This window comes from Drosophila obscura, unplaced genomic scaffold (assembly GCF_018151105.1).
Source record: "Drosophila obscura isolate BZ-5 IFL unplaced genomic scaffold, ASM1815110v1 contig_14, whole genome shotgun sequence".
Classification (NCBI taxonomy): domain Eukaryota; kingdom Metazoa; phylum Arthropoda; class Insecta; order Diptera; family Drosophilidae; genus Drosophila; species Drosophila obscura.
Window position 1 is genome coordinate 179,644 of NW_024542724.1, and position 19,377 is coordinate 199,020.

A 19,377-nucleotide genomic window follows, 5' to 3' on the forward strand; every position below is an offset into this window, starting at 1 on the left:
TTGGGTCTGAAGAAGGCCTGACGAATGTCCTTCAAGCTTAAAAAAAACAACATTAATTATATTTCTGGCTAAATAAACAAATTTTAAATTTGTAACTTTGTAATTTGAAAAAAAAATTCTCCGCCAAAAAACCAAGAAAAACTGCAACATAAACTTCAATTAATCCGCTCATCCTCAACCTTCAAGATAAAGCAGATTTTATTCGCAGAGTAAATATAAAAAGGAAAACTTCACATATCCCCAGGCCACAAACGACACAACAAAAATATGAAACAAATCCACAGAACAAGCATCACTCAACAAAAACTACGTTGCAAATGCCTCAAAAAATGGCAACAAGGTGCACTACTTTTTGTGTTGTCGGAGAGTTTAAAAAGGGTTTTCGCTCATTTTGCTTGGTTCTTTTTATATCCTTCATGGAACTGTCAGCAATGCGCAGAAAGTTGATTTATTTTTCACGGAATGTGCACAAGACAAAAAACCTGAAAAAATCCCCAAACTAAAGACAGATGTGGAGAAGGAAGAGGTTGTGGCAAGTAGGAGGTGCTTGTTGCATGAAAGCGGGCAAAGACATCAAAAAGAAATAAGAAAGTGCAGAAATGAAAGGCCCCTGCACACATAGAACCACGAACTCATTATAAACCCAGTCAGAGTAAGGCAACTTAAGACTCTTTCTACTGGCAAAGAAAAATAAGAAGAAGCATACAAATGGTTCGAATTGGTAACCGAATCAATGGATACCCTGTCAGAGCTATATTTCTTAAGATTCAATGAATAGTTTTTAACAGCTAACCACAATAACCGATTAGATCGCGCCCGCAAAAGGGATATGCAAGCCGACGTGGATAAAACACTAGAACAATGATAACTGACATATATAGGCACATATATGACATGCATATCATCTCGAACGTTGATACTGATCAAGTATACCTTTTTAAATGCTATATCAGCTCATTTATTATTATTTTATGCATTAAGATATCTTCAAAAACTTAAAATACCCCTATTTTAGGGTACAAAACCCTCATCTGAACCATAGAAAGAAGTTGTCTTTGGGTGTTGCGGCAAAACGCATCTTGACAGCCACTGAATGAAAACCTATGAAGGAAAGAATTTTTTTGGGTGTGTTTTTATGCCCGGTAATTCAGCAACCTCATCCACAGCCTAGGCCTGAAGCTTTGGGGGGGAAAACTTCATCGGTGAGTGCCTGATGTCATGCATAATGATGGAGGAAAATGAGATTTACGAGGAAAACACAAAGTGAGTGTGGAGTATGGGAACTTCTTCCGAGTAAACTCTACTTACCTTAGTAGCTCTTTTACAAAAATTATTTTTACTCTAAGCAATTTCTTAAATAAGTTGTTCTTACAAAAATTTTGGGGGAAGTAAATGTTTGTAGAAATTATCTAATACGCATTTAGAATTGATTAGTATTTCATTTAGAGCATTTTTTTCCCGTACATATTACAATTACATTTTTAGCAATGATTGGGAATACTTAATCAAGGGTAAGCCTGCTGAGGGATTCTCACACGCATTATAATTTATTTATTTAATTTATAGAAGATGTTGGCGGGAAGAGTACTCCAGAAATCAATTTCAAAGTCTGAAGAGTGCAGAAATAAAATAAAAAACAGTACAAAATATTAGGAATTCAAATCTATTTAAGCGTGTGGTGTGTCCCCGACTCCTTTCGTTTACGGCTTTAGGATTAAGCCAAGTTTTAGTTGAAAGTTGGTCTTGTTATTGTGGTTATATTTGTTTTTGATGTCGCATCGATGACCAACTTGTTTTTCTGGGTGTCTTCCACACAAGAAGGCAAATGGGGTTCCCATTTTTTTCAGGTTCCATTCTTTTGCAGTTAGTGTAGTTGTTTAGCTAAGTCAACCGAACATCTTCTAAGTCAGTGTCCTCAGCATATAACCAAACAAAAAATACTGTCCAGCAGCTCAGAAAAGTTTAGCTAAACTTGAAGCCAACGTCAGCAATGTAAATGCCAATGAATAAATACGAATAAAAGTTTATTTCCAACTTTTGATGCACTTTCGAAACACTTAAAATAAATGTTGGGTATATAATCGTGGTTTTTTTTTTGGAAAAAATTTTTTTTCGAAATTGACCAACAGACATGGGTTTTGTACCTTAAATTTGATAGTAATTCTATGTTTTATTATTTATTTTTTTATTTTTTAGAGGGTTCTACCGAATTTTACAAAAAATTTTAATCAAGAAAATTTAAAAAAAATTTTTGCTGAATTTGGATATATGATGCAAAATATATTCCATATCTACTTAAAGTCATTCATTTGGTCATTAATCAGTTATTGGTAGTAAAAGACCTGCACAAGTTTTTGCGAACTAGTTATCTAAATATATCAACCTCATCTTAACTTTTTAAATTTTCACTAATCGTTAAGTTTTCAACAGTAACTAACAAAAACGAGATGGAACGTGTGAGTCGTCGGTGGGAACGTCGGTATCCTTATAGCCCCGTACCCTCAGTATGTACATTTTTGAGCTTATGATTTTTTAGTGTTTGGCGTTTTTAAATTTTTGGCTACATCGGCTGACATATACATTTGCAAAGTAAATTTTACATCTAACATGTAGATTATATATGTACCATTCATATTCTACATCTCCTCGGCTAGGGGTTGTCGCGCACTGAACGCGGCAGAGATAGGTAGTGGGTCTCTGGCAGGAGGGGGCGGAAGAACCAACAGAAAATTAATTTCTTCATTCTGGCTATAATTATGATCCGATCTGATTCAGATTTAGCAATCTGGTAGATATGGGCATTCTCTACGTTTTATCGTATCTTTAAAAATGTGCCTGCCACAGATTTTCGTCCTTTTTGGAGGCGGAAGGGGGCGGGGCGAAATTTTGAAATACACTTGTAGCAGTGTGATATCACATGAGTCTGGAAACCAAATTTGGTTGCCCTAGCTCTTATAGTCTCTGAGATCCAGACGACAAACAAGACGGACAGACGGACGGACAGACAGACATGGCTCTATCGACTCGGCTTTTGATGCTGATCAAGAAAATATATACTTTATGGGGTCGGAAACGTGTCCTTATCTGCGTTACACACATCCACTTTTACCACAAATCTAATATACCCCTTAACTCTTTTTGAGTACGGGTATAAAAACATATCTGTGGTCTCTAGACTGACAAGCAACAGAATAAAGATTATATGCCCCTCCAAGATACAAATATCAAAATATATAAACACTTTTTTAAAGACAAAGGAAATCTTGGAAAACAATTTAGCAAAGACTATAGGCACGAAAAAAATGCTTCCGTAATGAAATCAAAGGAATACAAAAGCATTTAATTTTTTTCCTTTCCGCTTTGCCTATTTCTATCAATTGTTTAGCTTTGAAAATCCAACCATACACCATCACGTATCTACATACATACTTGGCTATGAAGACAAAACAATTGTTTTGTCAGGGACGCACTCCAGGTCCCCTCGCTTTATGCAGGCATGTGATATGACTGGCAAAAGTATAAAAATAAGAAAAAAATAAGGAAAATACAAAAAGCACAAGCGATGCATCCAAAAAAGAAAGAAAGCCCTGCTCCCGCTTGAATGCGACATTGAGGCCCGTCTCTATGGGAACAGCCTCATCCTCTTCTATTTGGCGGCTGCTTCGTTCCTTGCCTCCCCAAGGGGTGAAATGTCAACGCAGCTATGCCTATTGGATGGGGCACGTCTGCTCCGGCATGACACAAGCACTCGAAAGGCATTTCACGAAATTCCAAAGCGAACAGCATGCAGAAATTGCATTTAGATGTGCGAAGAAAATTGATAAAAATAATATTTGCTTTCGAGGGAATTTCGAAATGAAAATGTTTATCTTAAAACCACAAAATGCATTTGCAAGTTGCCAGGACCACAAAACGAAGTCAAAGTTATATTTAAATCTACAATTACTGCATTCTATGGATGCCAGGACCAACAAGGCCAAGGAATTTCCCACAAGCACCCACAACACTAGGACAAACATCTTAGAGAGCATGGGGCATGGGGCATGGGCAATTTAAATGAAACTAATTTATATCCATTTGTTTGGGTCTGCTCTGTGCATCTGTGTGCTATTTAAATTTTGCTCATTAGGCCTTAGGTATGGTAATGAGGGCAGCAGCCAGTTCGTGGAAGCCAAACCAAATGCCTAGGAACTATTCATTAAAGTGAATCCTTCGGCCTGGCCTAACAGCTGGCACAATTATCCTTAGTTCAATGGCAATGCAAAATCATTGACTTAGTCTCATCATCATCATTATATAATCATCGTTGCCGCCGAGAAACAAAAAAGCGAACCATGGGAAATTCGTGCAGTGGTTTACTCTTGGGCAGATATGCCATTCTAATATTGAATGATAGGTAAATGATATTGATTCCAAGATAGGCAAAATAAAGAAAAGGAATTTCCCAAACAAACTTCTGAGATATGGATGTCAAAGAACATTTGAAGGCGGATGTCAAAATCTTAAAACGGATCGACAAAAACAGATACTTAATTCACTGGACTAAATTTTAAGATATCTTAGTCACAGTTACGGGTATACACGCATACTTCGTGTGCAACTTTTGGGGATAAAACCTTTTTCTGTTCTCAGAATAAATATCATTAAATTTGCATAGTTACAAAAAAGGACACAACAAGCCATCAGCGACTGTTTCATCGTATTGTCAGTCAAATATGTTGAATAAAAATTGGACTTCCAAAAACAATGCCTTCCATTTTTAGTTTTTCTATTGTTCTAACGCGTTTGAAACAGTTGCCATTGAACAGAGTAAATTGTGCAGATTTATATTGTTTTAGTCAGTGTCGTCGGCTAGGACCTGACAGGCCGGCCGACAGTTCAGACATTCCAGATAAATACATATAGATAAGAGGAAACTTCAGTTGGTAACTGTCCTCAGCATACCCCAATACTCGCACCATCTACCCTCCTAAGCCGACTGACAGCAGCACGTTATTGGTATTCAGCTGCGGGCAGATTTCATTTTGTTTTCTTCCTTCAGAGAAGGATAAGGTGCCTGGGTGTGGGTGTGGAAAAATGACCATACACCGTCCTTGTTATCTATCACCTGTCTGTCATTCTCTCGGACACAACCCACCCAGTTGGCCTCCTCTCCCTTCTGTTTTTGAGTGAAAATCATTTTACAGTAGTTGCGGCTGTCGGTGCTGGGGAGGATGCTGTAAGCGCCGGAAGTGAGTAGTTGATGCCTCACTGAACCAGGAAATAAAATATATTGTATCTCGGGCGCTGAGGAAAAACAATTTTTATAAAAACTACCTGGATGATTTATAATTTTGGGCTGAAGTATGATGGGGAATCATTTGGTACCCTATAAGGAGCATAATTTGACATGTAGAGCATTAGTAACTTCAGTAATTAGCATGGGATGCAAGTACATCAAATGGATCCCAATATATAGTCAGTCGTGAGATAATATGATAAGAATGGGTTTACTATCATTAATTTGACAAATGTACTGGAATATTCGATAGTTTTATGTTTTCGAAGAAATATATTTTCCTGTGTGCTAATATTTGTATTACCTTTTGTCCTATTTTGGTATCCTTTCAGTACGAGCCTTAGGTTTTGGCCTTCATTTCCCTTCCTGTCAATTCCCAACGCAATCAGACAATCAAAACCCAAGCTTCAATTTCTAAAGAATACATACATACATATGTAGATTTATGAACTGCAATCAGCTTGAGGTTTAATTTTTTATTCCATCACAAAATATATTTCACTGATATTTTGAGAATTTTCCATCTCCCAGGCGTTTAACCGCTCGTTAGACACCGTAAACCGTAAAAACAAGTTCGAAAACTGAACCGAACCGAACCAAACTGAAACAAACCAAGCTGAACCGAGCCGCCTCACAAAATTTTCAGGCCCCAGATAAAAAGGAAAATATTTACAAACCACACACGACTCTATTAAAACTAAACAAGAGGAAAAAGGCTGAGGGAAAAAATTTGATGCCAAGCAGAACCATGGTTTTTTCTGTTCCATAACCAGAGGCAACATTTCTTTCATTGTAACGGGTGCTGAGTGGACAGATATTCGTATGGCAGGGGCTTTGCTGTTGGCACAACTAGGAGAGAATTTTCCGAGCATGTTCCAGGCGGATGTTTTGTAGTTTTTTCTCCTCAAGCATACGTAGAGTATGTGAACACAAATCCTATAAACTCACTGGGAGGCAGGGATATAGGATAGAGGACACAGGACAGAGGATAGACTGCAGAGGCATGCCACATTTTGTGGCAAGTCAAGCGCACATCTGTTGACCAAGCGAGGCTGCTTCCCCAAACATTGTAAAATTTTAATGGACTCATGGTGTGAATTGGACATCACACCATTCCACTCTCCTCTCCTTTGCACTCAACCTCCTTCTCCACTTTCCCACAGAGAAATATACAATATTTTGTCTTACAGCTTTATTAAATTTCCTTTTATTAAAATGTCAGAGAGTAGTGTTGACCCACTTGCCAGCACTTGACTGCTAGCCAACCCATTCCCCAAATGTTAACCGGATCAAGTTTCTCTACTTAAACGGTTTTCGGTATTACGGCGATGTGTTTGCCTGATCGCCAAGAGGTGTAAACAAATCTCTGTTGAACATTTTTCTACACTTATTTATCCCACTCTATCCCTGGGAATATGCAAATGAAATTCCTTAAAACAAAAAGTTGCATAAATTAATATGATAATTGAAGTTCCGGCTGGTGAGCGCGGAAAATCGTTTCGTACATGAAATATAAATGTTGCTACTTTCTAGCTTCATAAACTTTAACTGTTTTTTCACAAAAGTTTTGTTTACCACTCTCTCCGGATGCGTGGTAAAAATAACTAAACAAATGACGAGCCCTCAAGGCTCCATCGCATTCCATCGAACACGTGCCGGACTGGAGGCCAAACCAAAAAACAAAATAGAAGAGGAATGCTAGTTGTATATAGTCGTCGGTAAAAATACTCTTCGATGTTACAATTATTTTTTAGTGCAGGTTTTTGAGAAAATACGATTTGAGAAGCATTCAACAAATTTCTAATTCTAATAGAAATAGTAAAAGTTTCCAGTTTCAAAGAAGCTGTTCGTATCGTAGAAAGGGGCAACCTTTTATCCCCTATTGAAATCACGGTACCCCCTGTAAGGGTATACAAATATCAAACAGTTCAGCAAACATCGTTGAGATTTTTTCGGACAATTTGGAGTGTGTACAAGTATGTATTTCCATGTTTGTGTGTACTGTGGGTCTGTTACTGTGTCCGCTTGAGTGTCCTTTTAAATCAAGTGGACACAGAAACTTAAATAAAAATGTTGTTATTTTGTCAATTTTTCGTTGGCCTACAATCATAAGAATAAACGAAACGTGTGCCATTGTTAATACTGTTTTTAAAGCAAATATTTTGATCATTTCCACTAACGACTGTGTGTTTGTTTTTTTACAGAACTAATGATGGCCTCTTTTGACTGCGAGGAACCCAATAATGCTGAAAAGCTAATGTACGATCTAAACTAGTCCTAAGCTGAATGAGTGTTGTAGTTTTAACTTAATCGTATAAACCAGTAAGAAGGCATTTAATGTTAACTAAAACGACTATTGTACATATGTACATATGTGTTAGGCAAAGCACTCACAGATATTAAACAGTAATCCATAAGTACACAGCTAACATCTAATTATATGTAAGAACTATTGAAACTAAACATATGTATGTGTGAGTGTGCATGGACAGTGAATATATATAAACTAACTAAATAAATAATACATTTGGCATACAAGACAACATATATTTATTATAATTTGAGTACATGTGTATAACTTAACATTCCTTAAGGAACTACGAACAAATATTCTCTTCTGGTAACAGCTAGCCTACTGGTCTTTAGATTTGAAATACAATAAGCGGAGTCACGAATATATTGAATAATTTCATATAGGAGAGTAATCAGAAAAACACCTGTTACTTGTTTATCCCAGTTTTCAAGGTTAAATTCACCCTTGAGCAAACAAGCTCACCAGCAACATCTGTACAAAGAAAGTTGTTGTCCAGCACATGTTAATTTATGACTTAAACAAACATACAACGGGAAAGAAAGGTTATCATCACAATGCGCAGGATTTAAAAGCCTTACAGATCAATATGTTCCATATTAAATTCTTCTCTGGACTACAAACGTCTAGTGAAAGCTGCAATACCCTCTGTTGGGACATCATTAAATCCAAACAAACTGAATGTAGTCCTATTCAAATTCAATTATATTCAGGGATTTTAGAGGGTGGATTAGATTATCTTGATCACTTGAAGGAACTTTCGAGCGTGTGTGCTTTGCATATGCCGCTAACGTTACATTCTACTAAAAGTTATTCGATGTTTTTGTAACTTTAAATATTAAAAGATCATCACACAAAAATGCTGTATGCAATACAAGGAATCTATAAATATTATTTAAAACGAAGCTCCAGCAACAGTCGTTAAAATGCACTATAGAAATTTCTGATATCACAAGAAGTCACGAATGGTTACAAATGCGGTTTCTCAACTTTAATAAGAACGATATTCGGACTCCTGTAGATAGTGTGAAATAGAGCAGAAAACATCGGAGAATGCGCTGTGAATGTGCTGCAATCTATAGAAAAAAATCTCCACATTGTGTAAAGCAACTGTGTCCCTCACTGGGAGATTCCACACAAACAAATCAATACCATATGCCACAATAATACGACGTGCAGTAGGGGCTTATTATAATAATTTGTAACAAGTAAATACTTTTAAATTTTATTTAGAAACAAACTACTTTAACATTTAATTGATGTCACGACATTTGTTGTAATTATGTGTTTGGATATTAATGTCCAGGCACTGCTTATAGCTTTTATTGGGTAGGCCAAAGACAGCTAAAATAGGAAGTAATGATATAAAAATATATATTATTTCAAGATGTATTATACTTATCATCCTATCAACTTACGCAGCTTGTTCTTTTGGTTGCGATACGTATTGATATCACTGATCTCTTCTGGACAAGTGAGACACCAATTGCAGGGCTGGTCCCACTCGGAGCAGGTGAAGTCACAGACGCATTGATAGCGCAGCGTTCCGCTACACAAATGATTCGTATTCGTTACCTCCGGACAGAGATTTCCTGTGCAGGCGAATGCCACCTCGGTGGCAATGTTCAGGAGCAGCAGACCCAACAGAACCTTCACAGTCATTCCGATCACGTTTAGGTTTTTTGGATGAGTACAAGCCGCTTTTATAGTGCCCCTTGCCATTTCTCAATCTATTTTTGACCGGCAACATTTGTGCAAACACCAGAGAAAGCTATGATTGGGTGGGTATAAAAGCGGGTGTTATTCCACGATCGATTGACTATTCTTTAACCAACATGGAGGCCACACGCATTCTGCTGCTGTTCCAAACTTTGGCGACGCTTCTTTTGGTCCAGGTCTCGTGCTGCTCCCAGGCCTGCCCAGCATTTGTCGGCCAAAACGGCTGCCGCGACAATGGCCTCACGGAACCGAGACTACCGCCCCGCGATAATGCCTGTTGCAGCCCCCAATGCACTAAAACGGCACCCAATGAAGGGGGTCCTTGCTCCCCTACAGAAGCGAGCCGCTGTCTCTTGGACACTAGTTGTTCGAAAGGATTGCCCTTCAGCTTCGTTTGCATGTCCGGCTGCGAAATTCAGACCATCAACCAGGAGAGATTAAAGAATGGTTTTGCACGTGAGTCCATGTCCATATTGGATGTACTTTTTCACCACGATTTATCCTTGCAGCTTTGATTACTTTTAACTTCAAAAAGTCCTATTGCGACGGACTCAATACCAAATACCGCCTCAACTGCTGCTGCCGCCAGACCTGCCCGAAACGGTTTTGTAAAATTAAATAAAAGATCTTTTAATAAAAAAAAAGTTAAAAAAAGTATGGCTGCAAAAAAAAACCAACAAAAATTAAAATATTAAAACATACACAAAAAGGAGGCTATGTACAAACATTGCCCACATAATTCGCAGCCGGTAGGATTCGAACCTACGCTCCCAGAGGGAATCTGATTTCTAGTCAGACGCCTTAACCGCTCGGCCACGGCTGCTTGTTGATGGAAGCGCGCAGAATGCTTATTTTTTGGGTAAACTCAATATAAAATGACTAGATAATATAAATATGTTAACATAACATAAGTTAGTACTGCAAAAATATATAGCTTATGATGTTATGACATTAGAGTCTAATGATTAGTCGTTTCTTGCTGACTAGCTGCAAAAATAGAGATAGCCTTATGGGAACAGTCAGAGCGAGAGAGGTATATGCGTCCAGCTGGCTTTCCAGTTAAATTAATCGAAAAGCAATTTGGCTGGATTACTGACTGTGTGTGCTGGAAAACATAATTTTGTCTAAAGTAGTGCCTCAGTTGTTCGACTGAAAGCCAGTAGACGTGTCTAGAGACGGCTACTAACACTAATTTTTCCTTTTGTCTCTCATGATATCTCTCTATAGGAGAGATCTCTCTCTCGCTCTCTCATAAAACGGAACGGAACAAATTGGTATTTGTGAATGAAGGTAGAACTAATAAATTCATCGCAATAACTGGTTGATATTAATACAGATAGATATGTAGATATGTATACACATATGCATGTACTTCGTAAATTCTAGTGAAAGTGGGTGACAATTAAGAAAAGAATGGCATAAAATAACGATACACATGTATAAATGTACACCATAATCAATATATAAAATTTTTCATCGAAATATTCCATTTGCTTAAAAGCTATTTAATACTGTTTAGTCAACTGTTATTTATTCATACATTTACATACACATTTATAAATACACATTTACAAATACATTTATAAATTAACTCATATACACGTATTTATATATTAATATATCATTGCTCACACGCTTTTTGCAAACACTGTAAACACAAACAAATTTTGTCTGCGACTAACAACTGGTAAAGATCAGAAAAAGTACAAAAAATCGTAGCCATCGTTGGGCGAATTTTCTTTTTTGGTTTCTTTCTTTGTCTCGAAATGCATCGTAGTACAAAATGATTCAAAATAATTCAAAAATCATACACACGCTTTTATAAAATAAGTCTACAATAAGGCATTTGGTTGTTATACATATGGTGTGAGTGTTTGTGCGTGTGCGTGTGCGACCAGGGACTTATAATTTATTATTACTGGCATAAAATATATGGATATCGTGTGTGTGTGTATGTGGTATGTGTTTTTGTCTTGTGTACAGTCGGCATATAAAAATATAATTAAAACCCTGTGGGATTACAAATTAGAATGCTGATAAATAGGAATTTCGCTTATAAGTACATGGGTACATACGTATTACTTGCATAAACTAACTAAAATATAATTTAAGGTGATACATTATATGCTTGGATTTTCGGTTTTTCATAAAACGTAAACTGTTTTCCCATAAAAACTTTTCAGAACATCTGCTTTATAAATTATTCTCATTTTTAAATGCACTTTACAAAAGTATACATCAATTTTGGTTTTCCTGTTTCCATTGGTGATAATATAAGTTGTTTCACATCAATTATTATACGTTATATGTTATATGTAAGTTCTATATGTTTCCGTTTGGTTTCTCCTTCGATTAAGATTCATTTAGACAGCGACCACCGATTTTCACACAAAAGCATTTATAGGTGTGTTTTTAACAATTCTTTAGTTTATGGCGTCACCTTGCCCACATCAGCGTGCATCATCACCAGCGATCCCACCATGGCCACCAGTGTGCGATCCAGCCAGGTGACGGGATTCGGGTAGAGGAAACCGCCCTCGTAGAAGCCCAGATGGCCGCCATGGGCCACTTCCACGTAGGCTGTATTCTGTCGTGTGGCTGTAGAAACAAAAATATATATACACATTAGTATTTTAAATACGTAAAATATTAAAACAGGAAAACAAAAAAATTACGAGACTAAACGAGCCGGAATTCGCATTCGCAGCCGGTAGGATTCGAACCTACGCTCCCAGAGGGAATCTGATTTCTAGTCAGACGCCTTAACCGCTCGGCCACGGCTGCATGTTAAAGGGGTGGCGCAGAATGGCATTTTATGCCATACAAAGCACACACACACAACCTTGTTAAAACTATCGTTACTGCGTTACACAACACTGAACTAGCAGCTATACTTAAAGTTGAGCGCCAAAGAGTTGAATGTGCACTTTTTCATGGTATTTGTTAGATCGACTACTAAGGGCTAAGTGTTATCTACACTATTCATAAACTATTGTTGATACTAACTTGCATATTCCTTGATGGGCAGCAACAAATCCTCTGGTATCAACGGATCATCCCTAGCATTTATAAATATCATGGGTTTCTCTATTGTATCAAAGTAGAACAGCGAGGAGCTCCATTTGTACAGCTCCTGGGTGGATGCGAAATTGTAGACCTTCCTTGTGTAGGCCTCATCCAGCTCTGGCAAAGTTGCCGCAGCAACTATTTCGCGCTCGTTCAGATTATAACGTGTCTTGACCTCATCGGAGAGCAGGATGTGGCGATGTCGCAGGATAATACTCTTCACATTCTCCGTCATGATGTACAGGTAGAAGCGTCGGAAGTTTTGCCAATTCAGCAACCATTTGGTGCCCCTAAAAAGGAAATTAAGAATTAGATTCGTTCAGTTCTATAATGGTCATTTCACCCCCCACTCACTCTACAGCATTGTAGCCCTGGCATATGGATATGCCACCGATGACGCTGAGTGGCTTCAGCTTTTGCATCTCGCCCATGTATTTCGTCACCAGATTTCCGCCCAGGCTAAATCCGACCGCCACTATACGACTCTGACGATACTTCTGATGCAAATTCTCCACCATGGCGGCGAAATCCTCGGTGTGGCCATAGGTAAAGATGCGTGTCGACGTCACCTGGACACTGCGCAGGGCGCCAATGTGATTTAATACTGCACAGCGATAACCATTGCACTGGGCCAAGTGAACAAAGGTTCGTATGTACACCGATTCCGAGCTGTTCGCTATGCCGGGACAAATGGCCACGGTTATATCGTCTGAAAGAGAAAAGAGATTAAGATATGGAAAGAAGACTGATTGATGGCTGGACTTACCCTCTTGCTCGTTGAGGGGCTGGTAAAGATCGTATGTCAATGTGGAGCCATCCTGCAGGGAGAGATAGACCCGCTCTCCCAAGGGCCACGGGCAACGTACTCGTCCTACAATACTGTGCAAAACCGTTTGCACATGACCACTAAAACCCCATAGTCGCGGCGGAACATACCTGAAAGAATGAAAATTACTTAATTTTAGTTCTAATAATAAATTACTACGTATGAAAAATAATCGGTACAGTTTAATTGAAAATATTTTTTCGTTTCCTTTCGTGATGTTAAATATAATTTTTTAACAGCTTCGTTCGGCCAATGTTATATGTTAACATTTGGCTGATAGAACCGCACAAGCATCGGTGGTTCAGTGGTAGAATGCTCGCCTGCCACGCGGGCGGCCCGGGTTCGATTCCCGGCCGATGCATCAATTTTTTCTTTATTTTATTTATTTTTCTGTTTTTTTTTTTTGGACCTTGACATTGTGCAATGAATGAATGCAAATTTATTTCCAGGCAATTTGCCAAATTTGATTATTTATAATCATCTTTTGATTTGTGGCCAGAGTTCTGTATTATGTGGAATTATATGTATACTATAGTGAAAGAGAACAAAATAAATATACAAAAGATAGAATTCTAAAGCCCAAACCGCATTAGAATCAATTGAACCTAATTGAGCCACAGAGAGAGATAGAGACAAGAGAAAGAGACGACCTGAAATCAGGGCCATTGTTGTCAGGCGTGCAAAAACGTGCAACAATTTGTGTTTCCATTGTGTGTTCCATCTATTTCAAGTAACGCTTGCCATTCAATTATTATCAATCAAAACGAAATTTTAGAGAGAGCAGCAGGCTCAGCGGAAGGGGGCGTACCTACTCTGGGAACATGCACAAGTGTGCCCGACTGTAACCACCGCAATACATTTTTAATATTTTTCTATCCTGCATTTTCCCCAACTCCAATCAATTTCCATCAAATATTCAACATTAAATTAAAAGCACATTTACATAGTTGAGTACATATGTATGTACATGCATTATTTACTGCGTGGTAAATTTCTTTGCTTAAAAACATCTGCAATTATTTCCAGGGCTTAAAAGTTTAGTGCCATCATTTCGCGACGACAGTAAAAAATAAAAGCAAACATATGTATGTATGTACGTCGTACAAAAGGAAATAAACAGCTAGACCAGAAAAGATAAGGTAGTGTTTGATACCCTTGGACAGGTTTACGATAAAGTGATTTGATTTTGATTGGAATTTCGAAAGATTGCAATTTAATTATTATTTCAGATAAAATCCAGAAATCAGTCTAGGAAATTATATCTTCTCTGCCTTGGAAAACTCAAAATCCCCCATTCCAGGGTATGTACATATGTAAAAGCGCAGATGACTCATCATGTCGCACCCCTTTCAGTAATATTCTGCTATTGTTGCTGTTATTTTTGCAACCCACTGTGCCAAGGCAGCGGCTCATTAAGAGAGAGGAGGAAAGAGTGGCAGAGTGGCAGAGACACCCGAGCTTTTTTACCTGAAATCATCTTTCCAACCCGTTTATTCTTTTGAAAATAGAACGCAAGAATTATATAGATACAGACAGAGAGAGAGAGAGAGAGAGAGAGAGAGGGAGAAAGAGGGTAGGGAGGCCGGTGACCAAGCCATCTGTATTCTGCTTACGTAATCTTTGTTGTTAAACAAAAGTCTGGGCACTGCGCCAAAGCGGGAATAACAGGTAGCACCCGGCATCCCCTCCGCAACTAAGAGAATGCATACACATAGCCGGCATTTTTTATTATCAGAATATAAATCAAAACAAAATTCTTTAGTCGATATTCCGACTATGGGCTATCCCCTATTTAATTAAATATCAGTTCAACAGGTGAGGAGAGGTGTCGACGTCTCTCTCATAGAAGGAACATACAATTCGTATTCACATATTTATGTACATATCATGCATATGTTACCATATCTGTGGATACCATAGAAATGTAAGCAATTGCAAGAGCGAATGGATAGTACATAATGAGCATTTCTTAATATCTAAATCTGACAAAATATTATTTTATGCAGGTTGCGCCGGTTTTAGTATTTTAGTATTATTTTTCAAACTACATTTTCTGTAGTTGTTACACATTTTTGTCTCTACTTTTATGAGGTAGAAAATATTTCGACTTCAGATTTCTGTACGAAAAGACAAGGCACAAAAGTACATACATACATATTTATGTACATATATTTGAATGGGGTTTCCTCAAATGTTTTAATACAAAGATCAAAGAGTACGTACTCGTAAGTTGCCAAATGAAATGCAAGCAAACTTTATCTGCGTGGGTCTCTATAAATATACACATGTACAGAGAAGCCACTTTACCGCTTAAAATCTTCAAAGTTTCAGGTTCATACGCCTAGACAAAAATATTGTGGCTTATGATTTTGTTTGTCTATTTGATAGATACGAGCATACCCTTGTACATTTCCAGGTATTCTATTCGATGGCTATTTACTTGATGGAAAACTCCCACGCGATACCCCGCCCCTTGTTGATTGATGCGGTTCGTAGCGCTATGCGGCGTGCTCCTCGTCTCGCGTTTCGTATGTGGTTGCTAGGCGTTAGTCGTCGCTATTTTCTTAGCCCACTGCGTAATTATGGATGTGAACTTTGGTCGCAGAGCTGACGCTTATCGCGATTTCTGGCAGACACAGAGCAAAAAGGAATTAAAGCACACAATTTACGAAAAAGATTCAACAAAATTCCATTTACTTTTTCCGTTTGGACAGCGTCGGGGAAAAAGAAATGCCAGAAACATTTACGAATTTACGAATTTACGAATTTACCAGAGATAAAACACCGGGCGGAAATTTTCCAGGCGTACGCCAAAAACAACCAACGAAAAATGTTAGTCTTTGTTGTGATAATTTGTAGGAAAGGGTACTTTAAAATAATATTTCAATATTGATAACCTATTGGCACGATTCTAAATCAAGTTTTCTCAGTACATATACTTATGTATGACTGTATAGTTGTCAGCTCTTCTTGGTCAGGGTTTGTTCAAGCGATAAAGTAAACCTCAAGAAATCTATTATTATACTGCCATATAAACACATGTGCATTTCTGCCACATAGTAACTGTGGTTACAATATTAATATGAATACTGAGTACTTAATCCGATAGTGAAAATAACAGCCAGTAAAAGCTAATGTAACCAATCAATAAAACCGCAAAATGCAATTGATTACACGCACAGATAGTCGACTATCGTCCAGAACTTATCACCAACACAGGCAAAAACTGAAAAGTTTCATTAAATATTTAAGCGACACACAACTGTGACACAGTTTATTGAGTAATTACGTTTAATGATTCATTCAGCAGATGAAAATTTTCGCCTGGGAAAGTAATGTGCTTTGTGCATTGAATAATACATACAGTTGTGGCTCAGAAAGGGGAATATTTCAGAAATTAGGAATTTTCAATGCATTGTGGAATAAGAAACAGACGTTTTGGAGATTAAAAACTATAACTTTGTAGTTATTGTTCCAAATTTTCTTGTTTAAGGGTTTCATTACATTTAGTTGAGTCATAAGAAACTTGTAGCACTAACCAAAATATATTTGAAATAAAAGTATACTAGATACTGGTATGAAATGTCTGTTTCCATGGCTGATTCATCAACAATCAGGCAAACCAAATACACCAAGAAATCTCAATTTTCACACATTCGTTTCTCAAAGTAGATGCTTACTAAAAAAGTACTTTACATTGTATAACTAGGGTTGGTTCAAAGGTAGCACTATGGCTGGAAACTCCGTTCAATACTCCGAAGTAGAGGAGGGGCTTGAGTAATTACATTTTTAATGGCAGTAAAATGCAAATCATCTTTAAACTTTACTTATTGAACTTTGAATATATTTAATATTATCCCAAAATACCTATGAATATTAATATTCCACTGAAAGGGTTCTCGTTCCACTTCCCGAGCGACCACTGTACAGTTTGTAGCATTTCCATATGTAAACATATGTCGATTAACCAAATGCTGAATGCAGTAATTTGTAGTAATTGCAGATAGTTCATTAATAATTCTCTGAAGTGTTAGCAGCACGCCATGCGAGAGATAATTATGCTTTTCAGTTATCCAACATTTTGGCCTGGCTGTAAGGCCGATGATGGGGTGGCACAGTTAACAGCTGAGCGGAGCGGCGGTGGTGTGATATTTATGTTGGTACCCTTTGCAGAGGGTGGTTAAGATTTCCAATAGATTTTGGCAATGTTGAGGAGGGGCGAGGTATCTTTTGGTGAACAGCATCAACAAACAATGCGGTGCAGCAATGTTTATCCTTCTTTCTATTCATTTCAATGGAATACCATCAGAATTGGAGCACTAACATATAATTTTACTTTGCTACCCTATCTTGAGAAAATTCTCTCGTAGACTTGTCTTTGCGGGAAAAACTTCTTGCTGTTTGGTTCTGATGGAACCTTCCTCTGCTACTACTTTAATGTTTCAAATAAACATCAGATGACCATATCCTACAGAGATTAGATGACTATATGCTATAGCTGTCATAGCAAATATGTATCTGCAAGGGTACCAAATGCTTCGGTCCCTCAAGACAGCATTCAGTTCATGCTATGTTTTGATTCCGCACCCAAGAAATGTGTATGTATGTGGGGAGGAAATGAGGCCTGCGTGGGCCTGTGGGACGCCCAACGGGGCTCTATGAATAATGGCGCGATGGTATACAGTGTGCTGGAAGTATCTGGACTTGCACTTACGGCTCTCTTAATACAGGCGCTATTTTGTAGAGGCAATCGAGGAACTGCTCGTCCAGGCACCAGACACTCGGCTTTAGGGGCTGACTGTGCACGTTCAGGATGCGAAAAAGTATGCACACGATGACGGCGACCAGCGTCAGGAAGGCGGTGGACATCGTTGGGACGGAGAAGAGTACACTTTTCCCGGGACCTGGCGGCGGCACGCCTGCCTTATCATCCAATCTCAAAATATCCGTTTGGCTTTCGTTTATTTCTCCTTTCTGTGTGGAAACGCTCCGACTTCTGTGTGTGTTCGTTTTTACTTAATATTTTTTTGTATTAATTTCAGTAGCAGAGTCAAAAACTATCAACACCTCAACACTTTGCTGGGAAAATTTAAATTTAAAAAATTATACTTGATGTTTTGGGTAGTGGTAGTGTGACCGCGGACTTAGCGATAAAATATACCGCCTGACCCCCAGAAATATACCGAAATATACCTTGTCACTATCAAAATATACCATAAATATACTGACGGACACCAAAAGTTGCGTTGATATTCCTCGATTTTGATATTCGGCTTAAGATTACTAGCTAGTTGGCCCTCTCAGCCCTAAACAAATAATTTTATCCGATAGATACATACATTTTCTACAAGATTTGCAAGTTTTCAAAAGTCATTTTTATTGCATTGTTTACATAAAAAGGTTCAAACAAAAACAACATAAAACGAATGTGACGTCGTTTTTGAGGAGCTGCCAGACTCGTGCAATTCGTAGTTGCTACGGGCTGCCATACCATGATATTTTGTGACATGATATTCCTCGATTTTGATATTCCGTTTAATATTACTAGCTAGTTGGCCCTCTCAGCCCTAAACAAATAATTTTATGCAATTCATCAATAAATTTTGTTCAGGATTGGCTAGTTTCCAGAACTATTTTTCATTGGATTGTTTACGTAATAAGGTTCAAACAAAAACGGCCAAAGCATAAAACGTAAATGTTGACTAAATGTGACGTCAGTGTTGCTGGTCAACCAAGTTTCTTCTATGCGTATGTACTTTTGTATACCTTATTTCTTTTAATTGGTGTTAAACTTTTTGTTCCAAGCTCCATTGAAACATTATTTCTGATTTTATCATAGATTGACATGTTTTTTATCTCTTAATGCATATGTTTTGTGTTTTATAAATACATTTATCCCGGTTCTGATACCTGGCGGGGCTTTTTTTCATTAATTGGAGCCTGAAATTACAAAAAATATCTCAAGTCCATAATATCCATTTTCCCAAGGTATGCAGATTGTTGCTCATTTCGTGCCAAAGTTGCACAACAATGCTGCTACTTCATTTCCCCATGTTGCAGAAATTTTTCCCATACTAATCAAATGTATCTTACGGGAACGCGTATGGAATGACGCAGCAATGAATCTTCATTCCATACGCGTTCACGTAAGATACATGTTTCTCACACCACGAAAAG

The 19,377-nt window shown here is 37.9% G+C and overlaps 4 protein-coding genes and 3 non-coding genes across 12 annotated transcripts in view; 3 read left to right on the forward strand and 4 right to left on the reverse strand.

Moving 5' to 3' along the window:
- LOC111071809 (ras-GEF domain-containing family member 1B) overlaps positions 1-7,885 on the forward strand; it is a 29,984-nt gene extending 22,099 nt beyond the window's left edge. For 3 of the 4 annotated variants that reach the window (XM_022363331.2, XM_041596288.1, XM_041596287.1), the window contains one exon: positions 7,483-7,884. In XM_022363331.2, coding sequence (XP_022219023.2) covers positions 7,483-7,553 — 71 coding nt within the window. In that variant the 3' untranslated portion in view covers positions 7,554-7,884. Of the gene's footprint in view, positions 1-7,482 lie in introns of all 4 variants that reach the window. The other variant, XM_041596290.1, reaches the window with a different exon arrangement.
- Positions 7,886-8,807: 922 nt separating this feature from the next.
- On the reverse strand, positions 8,808-9,276 carry LOC111071798. The gene is made up of 2 exons (XM_022363319.2): positions 9,008-9,276; positions 8,808-8,933 (listed from the first exon to the last, which is right to left on the reverse strand). Exons 1-2 carry the CDS (start codon positions 9,249-9,251, stop codon positions 8,842-8,844), a joined length of 336 nt encoding a protein of 111 aa, XP_022219011.2. The 5' UTR covers positions 9,252-9,276; the 3' UTR covers positions 8,808-8,841.
- A 116-nt stretch (positions 9,277-9,392) lies between these two features.
- On the forward strand, positions 9,393-9,953 carry LOC111071797. The gene is made up of 2 exons (XM_022363318.2): positions 9,393-9,764; positions 9,818-9,953. Exons 1-2 carry the CDS (start codon positions 9,425-9,427, stop codon positions 9,928-9,930), a joined length of 453 nt encoding a protein of 150 aa, XP_022219010.2. The 5' UTR covers positions 9,393-9,424; the 3' UTR covers positions 9,931-9,953.
- Positions 9,954-10,049: 96 nt separating this feature from the next.
- Positions 10,050-10,131, reverse strand: Trnas-aga. The gene has a single exon. It is a non-coding gene; the product is annotated as a tRNA-Ser (tRNA).
- Positions 10,132-10,870: 739 nt separating this feature from the next.
- LOC111071794 (abhydrolase domain-containing protein 2) lies at positions 10,871-18,312 on the reverse strand. Of its 3 annotated transcripts, none has more exons than XR_002607512.2 (5): positions 17,915-18,312; positions 12,729-13,310; positions 12,315-12,664; positions 11,384-11,906; positions 10,871-11,318 (listed from the first exon to the last, which is right to left on the reverse strand). XR_002607512.2 is itself a non-coding variant. In XM_022363316.2 (5 exons), the coding sequence occupies exons 1-5, from the start codon at positions 18,067-18,069 to the stop codon at positions 11,737-11,739; spliced, it is 1,200 nt and encodes a 399-aa protein (XP_022219008.1). In that variant the 5' UTR covers positions 18,070-18,308; the 3' UTR covers positions 10,876-11,736. The 3 variants fall into 3 exon arrangements, 2 of the variants coding, with proteins under 2 accessions (XP_022219007.1, XP_022219008.1); XM_022363316.2 differs by having other exon boundaries at positions 10,876-11,906; positions 12,729-13,083; positions 13,141-13,310; positions 17,915-18,308; XM_022363315.2 differs by having other exon boundaries at positions 10,872-11,906.
- On the reverse strand, positions 12,011-12,092 carry Trnas-aga. The gene has a single exon. It is a non-coding gene; the product is annotated as a tRNA-Ser (tRNA).
- Trnag-gcc lies at positions 13,491-13,561 on the forward strand. The gene has a single exon. It is a non-coding gene; the product is annotated as a tRNA-Gly (tRNA).
- Positions 18,313-19,377: the final 1,065 nt, after the last annotated feature.

Coding starts and splice junctions, on each gene's coding strand:
- LOC111071798 (XM_022363319.2), bottom strand. CDS start 9,251: ATGACTGTGAAGGTTCTGTTGGGTCTGCTGCTCCTGAACATTGCCACC. Junction 8,934..9,007: donor CAACCAAAAGAACAAGCTGC/GTAAGTTGATAG, acceptor TTCCTATTTTAG/CTGTCTTTGGCCTACCCAAT.
- LOC111071797 (XM_022363318.2), top strand. CDS start 9,425: ATGGAGGCCACACGCATTCTGCTGCTGTTCCAAACTTTGGCGACGCTT. Junction 9,765..9,817: donor ATTAAAGAATGGTTTTGCAC/GTGAGTCCATGT, acceptor TTATCCTTGCAG/CTTTGATTACTTTTAACTTC.
- LOC111071794 (XM_022363315.2), bottom strand. CDS start 18,069: ATGTCCACCGCCTTCCTGACGCTGGTCGCCGTCATCGTGTGCATACTT. Junction 13,311..17,914: donor GCGCCTGTATTAAGAGAGCC/GTAAGTGCAAGT, acceptor TCATTCTTTCAG/GTATGTTCCGCCGCGACTAT. Junction 11,907..12,314: donor GCCCATCAAGGAATATGCAA/GTTAGTATCAAC, acceptor TTGTTTCTACAG/CCACACGACAGAATACAGCC.